Source organism: Piliocolobus tephrosceles, unplaced genomic scaffold (assembly GCF_002776525.5).
Source record: "Piliocolobus tephrosceles isolate RC106 unplaced genomic scaffold, ASM277652v3 unscaffolded_14371, whole genome shotgun sequence".
In the NCBI taxonomy this organism is placed as follows: domain Eukaryota; kingdom Metazoa; phylum Chordata; class Mammalia; order Primates; family Cercopithecidae; genus Piliocolobus; species Piliocolobus tephrosceles.
The window spans coordinates 1-10,309 of record NW_022295834.1 but is presented as its reverse complement, the minus strand read 5'-3'; the positions used below and the strand labels follow the sequence as shown (position 1 = coordinate 10,309).

Below are 10,309 nucleotides of genomic sequence, written 5' to 3'. Positions count from 1 at the left end.
GGGTGAAAACCACCAGGCCCAGGAGCTGATTTAGAATATGGAGGGTGTAGATTAGGGACAGACTCAGACGTGAGGCGGTGATGTTTACTGGGGGTGAGGGATGGTCCACAGGAAGTCTGGTGTATCCAGTCAGGAGGGGACAGACATGTCTGTGCTTCCACCGGTGTAGACACAGAGTCATTGCCTTTGGTTTTTCATCTTCAGGGAGAGGACTATCTGCTATACAAGAGTATTGACATAAAAGGTGACCCAAAATCTCCGGGACCCAAGCCGACCTTGGAGAAGGAGCTGAAGGAAAACAGGGAAGAGAACCCAGGACTTACATCCCCAGAGCCTCAGCTTCCAAAGCGTCCCAGTGAGTATGAAGACTTGGATCCACAGGGGTTAGCCCCTCTCTTCTGGGGTGCAGGGCTGGGGGCCCAGCATTATCATCCCCTGGTGGAGCTGGCACTCAGCTACCAAAGCCTCCCCATCCTCCACTTGCCAGAGACCTACGGTCCAATGTCTTAGGCTTGAGGTTGAGGGGAAGTTAGCCAACGTCAGTGTTTGGTTGCAATGAGTTTGGTGTATTGAAAATGTGCTTTATTAACTGTTGTGTGTGGAATCCCTTCTTCCAGCAGATCTGGTGAGAGCAAAGGAGGGGAAGGAACCCCCAAAAATAGCCTCTGTGGAAAATGTGGATGCTGACACACCTTCTGCCTGCGTTGTGGAGAGAGAAACTTCGACTCACAGCGGGAACAGAGGAGACGCTCCAAATCTCAGAGGTCCCAAAAGAAGCAAACGGGACGCCTCCTCCGTTTCCCAAGAAGAACCTCAAGGAGAAGCCACACCTGTGGGCAACAGAGAATCCCCAGGACAAGTTGGGATGAATTCAATTCATTCCCCAGGCCCTGCGAGCCCAGTCAGTCACCCTGATGGCCAAGCAGCCAAGGCACTGCCACCGTTTGCATGTGACGTGTGCGATAAGAGGTTTACCTGTAATTCCAAGCTAGTCATCCACAAGAGATCACACACAGGAGAGAGGCTCTTTCAGTGTAATCTCTGTGGGAAGCGTTTCATGCAGCTCATTAGCCTCCAGTTTCACCAGCGAACCCACACCGGCGAGAGGCCCTACACGTGTGACGTCTGCCAGAAGCAGTTCACCCAGAAGTCCTACCTGAAGTGTCACAAGAGAAGCCACACAGGGGAGAAGCCCTTCGAATGTAAAGACTGCAAGAAAGTTTTCACCTACAGGGGGAGCCTGAAGGAGCACCAGCGCACCCACTCCGGAGAGAAACCCTATAAATGTTCCAAGTGTCCAAGAGCCTTCGGTCGGCTGAAGTTGTTAAGACGCCACCAGAAAACACATCCAGAAGCCACTTCTCAGTGATTGCATAATCCGGTCTATGCCTTCTGCACCAAGAAGAAGTGAATGATGATTTTTCACTGATGTTACCAGATGACATTGGACACCTGCAAGGGCGCCTGGCACACAGAGGGCGTGCCCTAGATATGAATTGCCATGGTGTTTGAGTAAATATGTATCCTCCCCACTGAGCTTTGTTTTCTGTTTCATTATGTCCATTGTTTTCTTATAGGTTTATTTTGGTTTGTGTTGCTGTTCTTTCAATAAACGATCATCTTATTAGTTTTCAATACTGTATAACAAAAAACTGACTTTCCTGATTGACATGGGGTTACCCACTGTTTTGTTGTAAAGTAAAATTGTCCAAGGAGGGTGACCATATAAAACACATAATGCCTGGTGAAATTTGAGTTTCATATAAACAATTTTCTTTCGTATCAGCATGTTCTAAATTATTCATTATCTGAAACTCAGCTTTTATTGGGTATCCTGTAGAGTTTTCGTTTTCTTTTTTTCTTTTTCTTTTTTTTGGGGTGGCGTCTCCCTCTGTCACCCTGGCTGAGGTTCAGTGGTGCAATCACCGCTCACTGCAGCCACAACATTCCAGGCTCAAGCAATCCTCCTGTCTAAGCCGCCAGAGCAGCTGAGACTACAGGAGCATGCCACCAACTTAGCTAATTTTTGTGTTTTTTTGTAGAGAGGGAGTTTTGCCATGTTGCCCGGGCTGGTCTTGAACTCATAAGTACAAGTGATCCATCTGCCTTGGCTTCTTTAAGTGCTGGCATTACAGGCATGAGCCACTGTACCCTGTATTGTTTTTATTAGACTTTAATATAATTATTACATTCAAATTTTTGGAAATAATTTTTTGTAGTGATGGGATTTCTTATTGCCCAGGCTGGTGTGGTGTGAGCCAGCACGCCTGGCTCTAGACTTTCTTTTTCAGAGCTGTTTTAGGTTCACAGGGAAACTCAGTGGACAGCACAGAGTTCCCCTAGACTCCCTCCCCACACAGCACAGCCTCTCCCCGCCTAGCATCCCCAGCAGAGCAGTGCACCTGTTCCATCAGTGAGCCTGCCCGGACACATCACCAGCACCCAGAGTCCATGGTGTCTGTTAGGGGGCTTGCTCTGGGTGTTGTACATCCTGTGGGTTTGAACAAAGGCCTCATGAGGATCCACCACTGGAGTATCGTGGGGGGTATTTTCACTGCCCCCCGAATCCTCTCTGCTCTGCCTGTGTATCTCCCTGCCCCAGATGGTGTATTTTGTGGCCTAAATTTGGCAATTTCTAAATTCCCGATGTGACTCTTGGACGACAGAAGCATTCCGAGTCTCTGGGGACTAGGTGGTCTTAGTGATACTCCCATCCCCTGAAGGCGTGGTTAATCCACAGGTGGGTGGGCCCCAAATTCAGAGCTTCTGATTGAGTAGACGGGGATGGGGCCTGAGAGTGTGCATTAAAACACAGAATTCATTTTAGAAGAGCTTCTAAAGTCCATGGAGCTCCCTCATGCCCCACGCCATTTCCCCCATTGCTAACTGATTCATTAGTAGGGCACATTTGCCACAAGCGATGAACTGACTGGATACATTGCCGTGATCTAAGGCCCATCCCTTATTGAGGCCTCCTTAGTGTTTCCACAATGCCCTCCTCTTCCTTCCTCCCCATCCAGGACACCACATTGCCTTGAGTCGTCACGTCTCCCTAGGATCCTCTTGGTGACAATTTCTCAGATTTTACTTGTTTGGGATCACCTGAGAATGTGCATTTTAGGTGGTGCTGATGCTGCTGGTCTTGGGAGGACATTTTATGGATGGCTGGTTGAGCTGACAGGCAGAGTCCTGCAATCTGCAGAGTTCTGGAAAGGTCCCTTCCTGAATAGGCTGGATTCATTTATTAAAGGCCACTTTTATAAGTCTTTGGTTCTTGTCATTTTAATTTAAAGGAATTTAAACAAGAGACACATAGCAAAGAGATGCAGCATAGAGTAACTGATTGCAAAGGAAATAGGGTATTTTGAAAGTTAAGTGCGGAATAGACAGGACTTCCTGGGAGCAAGGATTCAGGGCTGGCTGCTCCTATGGATGAGACAGCAAAGACCTGCTGTCTTTATGGGAGTCTCGGATGACTGCACCTAGTGGGGTGGGACGAGGTGTTACTAGTAAGCAGGTTCTGGGTGGTCCTCTGGGCGCACAGGTGCAGTAGCTGTGCACATGTCTCATTAACATCTTTAGTCTCCACCCAGGGGTATGTTTTTTACTATCATAACAAGCAAAGTGTCAGTGTGTGGATGGGTAAGATCAAAGTGTGCAGCCTCTCAGATATTCCTTACTGGAGATGGCTTTGCTTGAATGAACTCAATTCCAGTGTGAACGTTGAGGCTTATTTTGTTCACTGTATAGTCACCACACGTGCAGCATCCTAAGGACGTGGCCATTCCCTTGACTGCCTATCCTGCCTCAGCCAGGTCCCTTTTGGAGTAGTATTCTTTGAGGCAGGGGCCTAGAATCCACCATAAAATGTACATAGACTCCCCTTTCATTCAAGAAGTGGAGGTAGGCGTGGGTGGTGGTTCTCTCTTTTGGTGATTGGGTTCAACCTTCTTCACCAGATGTAGAAAATGTTTTGATGATACTACCTGCCCGTTTAATTTCAATCATGGTGCTCTATGATCCATTAGTGACTTCTAATGTTTCTTTAGAGCTTCATTTTCTAATTTGGCTACATGTTGGAGTCACTTGAAGAGTTTTTAATGTTTTTTTTTAAAAAAAGCAATGCCTGGGGTCCAGCCCTAAGATAATGATGTGATTGGCTGAGGATGTGGCCCCTGTGTTGGGAGTTTATAAAACTCCCCAGGTGATCTAACGTGTGGCTGAGTCTGGCAGGCTGATTTTCTGATTGCCTGGACACTGCAATTCCTGTCCTCTCATGGGGATGAGTGAGTTCATTTCTATGGCAGGATCATGCACCTCTATTTCCAGTCTAAAGACGGTAGACTCAGTCAGGCACAGTGGCTCATGCCTGTAATCCCAGCACTTTGGGAGGCCGGGACGGGTGGATCACGAGGTCAAGAGATCGAGACCATCCTGGCCAACATGGCGAAACCCCGTTTCTACTAAAAATACAAAAACTAGCCAGGTGTGGTGGTGTGCACCTGTAGTCCCAGCTATGCAGGAGGCTGAGGAAGGAGAATCGCTTGAACCCGGGAGGTGGAGGTTGCAGTGAAACGAGATCACACCGCTGTACTCCAGCCTGGTAGCAGAGCAAGACTCTGTCAAAAATAAAAAATAAAAATAAGAAAAGAAGAAGGTAGACTGCACTGACCAACCCTGGATGGGTGTCTCTCCTGCCATATCTGGCTGCGTGAACCACTCCAGGGACTGCCCCTCACAGGGACTGCCCCTCATGGCTAAGGGCACACCTGACCTCAGGCTGCCTTCACACTGCTGCTCCTCAGGCACCTGTGTGCTCTGGTGGATGCTCCAAGCCAAAATACCCACTGCAACCCCAAAAAGCCATGTGCTAGAAATGACTTTGAGTTGAATTTAGAAGGTGCCTTTTTTGGCAGAGAAACAACAATGCAGCACTGCCTAATCCTCCCAAGCTGGAGCTAAATCTGCACCAGCCAACCTGGCCCACCTGGTGGCTTTTCACACTCCGACCTTGCTGATGGGACATGAGGTGGGGAGGGAGGCTGTGGCACAGCCATGGGAAGAAGGGGGAAAACAGCAGCTCCCCCAGCATGATCCCTGGGATCGTGGAGGCTGGGTGGGTCAAGATGGTTGGAGTTGATTCTAGCTTCCTGGCTTCCCAGAAAAAGGAGCTGGGAAGCTGAGCTCAAGCAAGTCTCCTGCCTCAGCCTCCCAAGTAGCTGGGACTACAGGTGTGTGCCACCACACCCAGCTAATTTTTAAATTATTTATAGAGTCGGGGTCTCACTATGTTGTCCAGGCAGGTCTCCAACTCCTGGGCTTGAGCAATCCTCCTCCCTCAACCTCCCAGAGTGCTGGGATTACAGGTGTGAGTTACCGTGTGTGTTCACGGTGCCTGGCCCAGGTTCCTTTTCTGCCAGCTTAGAAGGGCAGCCCCGTGACTGAATGGGATTCTGAGTATGACTCCGCAGTTAGATCCTTGTTGCATGCACCCCACCTGAAACGCTGCACATCTGAACTGGGACTGTTAACACCCGTGCCAATACAGTGTGGGGTGCCAGGAAGTGTCTGCTGGTATTTTCGGGGAAAAAAAAATTCATTTTGTTCACCTACTGTATCAAAGGGAAATCTTGGGGAGAACAGTAGTATTTTTTTAAAATCAGGTGTGAAAACAAGTTACAGATCGTCCAAAAAAAAAAAAAAAAAAAAAAAAAGAGAAGACAGTAGGGCGATTTCTTAGAAAACCAGAGGGATTTGGGGTCTCGGCCTTCGGGCTCCATCCAGCGCCATCGGCCTGACTCTGCAGCCAAGGCAGGCATGGATGGGCTCCTTCTTCGCAGACAGCGTTGGACCGGTCCCGGGCTCTAGGCGCAGCCTCCGGCCCAGGCTGGAGGGTTCAGGGCGGAGGCCTGGGGGGACCCGGCCCCTCACTGGCTCCACTCCCGTCTGCAGCCGCAGGGCCGTAGGCAGCCACGGCGCTCAGCCGGAATGGCATGATCTCGAAGCCCCATTTCCACAAGGACTTGCGGGGGCGCCTGGCCACGTGGTTCCACCAGCCGGCCCGGAAGACCCGCAGGCGCCAGGCCGGGCAAGCCAAGGCGCGCAGCCCCGCCCCGCCCCGCCCCGCCCGGATCCGGCGCAACGTGCGCTGCTACCACGCGAAGGTGCGCTCGGCCGCGGCTGCCGCCTGGAGGAGCGCAGGGTGGTCGGCATGCACAAGAATCTGGCCCGGACCACCGGCGTTTCTGCGGATCGGAAGAGGCGGAGTCCCTGCAGGCCAACACGCAGCGGCTGAAGGAGACCCGCTCCAAACTCATCCGCTTCCCCAGGAAGCCCTCGGCGCCCAAGAAGGGAGACAGAGTTCTGCTGAAGAACTGAAACAGGCCACTCAGCTGAGAGGACCGGTCATGCCCGTCCCGAATGCCTATAAGGAGAAAGCTCGAGTCATCACTGAGGAGAAGAATTTCGAAGCCTTCGCTAGTCTCCGCCTGGCCCGTGCCAACGCCCGGCTCTTCGGCATCCCGGCAAAAAGAGCCAAGGAAGCTGCAGAACAAGACGTTGAAAAGGAAAAATAAAGCCCTCCTGGGGACTTGCAATCAGCCAGCAGTTAGGCTGGGTCTCCACGTGATGTGTTTCCCGGGAACAACTGGGGCTGGGATGGGGCTTCGTGACTGTGACTTCCTGGCAGGGGGTTTGGGGTTTTCTTGAAAGACAGTCCAAGCCCTGGATTATGCCTTACTTTCGTGTTAAAGCACTGTTGGTCGTTTTTGTTTTGTTTTGTTTTTGTTTTTTTAAGAAAGAAAAAGAAAAGTAGAGGGATTTGCCCCGCACGGTGGCTCACGCCTGTAATCCTATCACTTTGGGAGGCCGAGGCGGGTGGATTGCCTGAGCTCAGGATGTTCAAGACCAGCCTGGGCAACACCGTGAAACCCTCCCTGTCTCTACTAAAATACACAGATTAGCCGGGCGTGGCGGCGGGCGCCTGTAATCCCGGCTCCTCGGGAGGCTGAGGCAGGAGAATGGCATGAACCTGGGAGGTGGAGCTTGCAGTGACCCAAAGTCGCACCACTGCGCTCCAGCCTGGGCGACAGAGCAAGACTCCGTCTCAAATAAATAAATAAATTAATTAATTATTAATTAAAATAAACGTGGAGGGATTCCGTGTGGGTGAGTATGCGTCAAGTTGGTTTGGCACAAGAGCTTTCTAGCCATTCCTTATCTGTTTAGAAGTGGCTGATCCACCCAGCGCCAGGACGGCTCATCAAACAATGGAACCATTTACCCTTATGGTGCACAACTGTAATATCCAATCATCTCCAGGTGCCAAGTATGTCCTCTCATTTCATTCTCAATACAGTAACGAGCGGAGGGCGGGGGCCGTTTCAAAGACAAAACGTGAACACCGTTTTTACACACAACGATGTTTGCACAAAATGATTGAAATGACTTGGTTTTCACGATTATCCAAAGCTAAATAGAAACAAGCATAAATCTCAACTCAAGCCTGCCTGCCAAGTCCTATCCTGTAGGCACATGTGAAACGTGAAAACTTGACCCGTTGTACTAGTAGGTGGAGCTACCGCTATTTGAGTCGTTGAATTGGTCTGACAGGTAGAGTTGGGTTGACATTGCCGACTCCTAAAATTAGAATCTAGACATTGCAGGTAGGTCACTCACAGCTCCAGCGAATGCCTCTGCCTGCATAGAGTAGCTTTCTGACTTCTGTTTAACGTTTTCTCAGAAGATACCTTGAAAATAGCCCATAGAGCTGAATGCGGTAGCTCATGCCTATAATCTCAGCACTCTGAGAAGCTGAGGCAGGTGGGTAGCTTGGGCTCAGGAGTTAAAGACCAGCCTGGGCAACATGATGAAACCTCGTCTCTACAAAAACATACAAAAAAAGAAAAAAAAAAAAAAAAAAAAGGCCAGGCGCAGTGGCTCACACCTGTAATCCCAGCACTTTGGGAGGCCAAGGCGGGCGGATCACGAGGTCAGTAGTTCGAGACCAGCCTGGCCGATATGGTGAACCTTGTTTCTACTAAAAATTCAAAAAGTAGCTGGGCATGGTGGCACGTGACTGTAATCCCAGCCACTCAGGAGGCTGAGGCAGGAGAATCGCTTGAACCCGGAAGGTGGAGGATGCAGTGAGCTGAGATCGTGCCATTTCATTCCAGCCTGGGCAGCAGGGCAAGACTCCTGTCTCAAAAAAAAAGAAAAAAAAAATTCTACTATGTTAGCAATTTTCAGAAATGCAATACATTGCTAATGGCTGCAGTCTGTATGTTGTACAATAGATTTCTTAAACACTTTTCCTGTCTAACTGAAATTTTGTATCCTTTGACCAACATCTCTGCTATTTCCCCTGTCTCCTGCCTCCCTCAGCCTAGGTTACCAGAGACTTGAGAGTTCTAGGCTGAGGACCTGATTTAGAGATCCTCAGTTGGAGAAAGTTTTATGACACCACATACAGCCTGATGCCAGGAGCACCCACCTCAAGCTAGAGGTATGGGTCTTATGTATCCGCACAGAAACAGACTCATACTCTAGCGTTAGCTGTCTATTGGACCAGAAACCTCTTAAAGGTAAGGACTGTACTCTGTACCTCTTTTTATCTTTTTTTTTTTTTTCCTGAGACAGGCTCGCTCTGTCCCCCAGGCTGGAGTGCAACCTCTGCCTCCTGGCTTCAAGTGATTCTCCTGCCTCAGCCTCCTGAGTATCTGAGATTACATGTGTGTGTCACCACACCCAGCTAAGTTTTGTATTTTTAGTAGAGATAGGGTTTCACCATGTTGGGCAGGCTGGTCTCGAACTCCTGACCTCATGATCCACCCGCCTTGGCCTCCCAAAGTGCTGGGATTACAAGCGTGAGCCACCGCGCCCGGCCTACCCTCTTTTTATCTTAAACTCCCATTATGATTGGTAAGCTGAACTTCAATTAAGCAGATAATATGGAAAACTCAGATAACCTGGCCCCACTCTTCTTTTCCTGCCTCAGCATCGGTTCTTTATTCTGCAAGTTTCATGAGAACAGAGACTTTGTCCTACTAATTTTTTCATACTTTTTTCTTTTTTATCTTTCTCTTTATTCTGACATATTATGGCATCAAATACATTTCTTTTCTTTCTTCTTCTTCTTTTTTTTTTTTTTTTTTTTTTGAGACGGGGTCTCACTGTGTCGCCCAGGCTGGAGTGCAATGATGTGATTTTGGCTCACTGCAAGCTCCCCTTCCCGGGTTCAATTGATTCTCCTGCCTCAGCCTCCCAAGTAGTTGGGATTACAGGCGTGAGCCACTGCGCCTGGCCGCACTGGGCTTTTTTGAGGTTGCAGTGGGTATCTTGTTTTCATTGTCAGTCAGGACAGCAGATAAATCAAGCTGTGCTGTCCACTGAGTTTCCCTGTGAACCTAAAACAGCTCTGAAAAAGAAAGTCTAGAGCCAGGCGTGCTGGCTCACACCACACCAGCCTGGGCAACAAAAAATCCCATCACTACAAAAAAATTTCAAAAAATTTGAATATCATAATTATAATAAAGTCTAATAAAACCTACACAGGGCACAGCGGCTCATGCCTGTAATGCCAGCACTTAAGGAGGCTGAGGCAGGTGGATCACCTGTACTCAGAAGTTCAAGACCACCCTGGGCAACAAGGCAAATCTTCATCTCCACAAAAAAACACGAAAATTAGCTGAAGTGGCAGTATGATCCTGCAGTCCCAGCTACTTGGGAGGCTTAGACGGGAGGATTGCTTGAGCCTGGAAGGTCACGGCTGCAGTGGGTGATGATCCTGCTACTGCAATCCAGCCTGGTTGACAGAGGGAGACCCCATCTCAAAAAAAAAAGAATAGAAAAAAAAAAAGAAAACTGTTTAGGATACCCAATAAAAGCTGAGTTTGATAAAAATAATGAATAATTTAGAACATGGTGATATAAAAAAAAGTTTTATCTGAAACCCACATTTCCCCAGGCATATTGTGTATTTAATCTGGACACCCACCTTGGACAATTGTACTTTACAACAAAACAGTGGGTAGCAGCATGTCAATCAGGAGACTCCGTTTTTTGTTACAAAATATTGAAAACTAATAAGATGTTTGTTTATTGAAAGAACAGCAACACAAACTAAAAGAAACCGATAACAATAGACATAATGACGCCGGGCGTGGTGGCTCAAGCCTGTAATCCCAGCACTTTGGGAGGCCGAGACGGGCGGATCACGAGGTCAGGAGATCGAGACCATCCTGGCTAACATGGTGAAACCTCGCCTCTACTAAAAAATACAAAAAACTGGCCGGGCGCGGTGGCTCAAGCC

The 10,309-nt window shown here is 48.9% G+C and overlaps 1 protein-coding gene and 1 pseudogene across 1 annotated transcript; both read left to right on the top strand.

Annotated features, from left to right (window-relative positions):
• Nucleotides 1–204: 204 nt before the first annotated feature.
• Nucleotides 205–1,642, top strand: LOC111533900 (zinc finger and SCAN domain-containing protein 5A; the record flags this gene model as incomplete). The annotated part of the gene is made up of 2 exons (XM_023200549.2): nucleotides 205–355; nucleotides 618–1,642. Coding segments are annotated over 2 exons (903 nt in total), but the record flags the coding sequence as incomplete, so codon positions are not given.
• A 2,225-nt stretch (nucleotides 1,643–3,867) lies between these two features.
• Nucleotides 3,868–6,602, top strand: LOC111521192 (annotated as a pseudogene).
• Nucleotides 6,603–10,309: the final 3,707 nt, after the last annotated feature.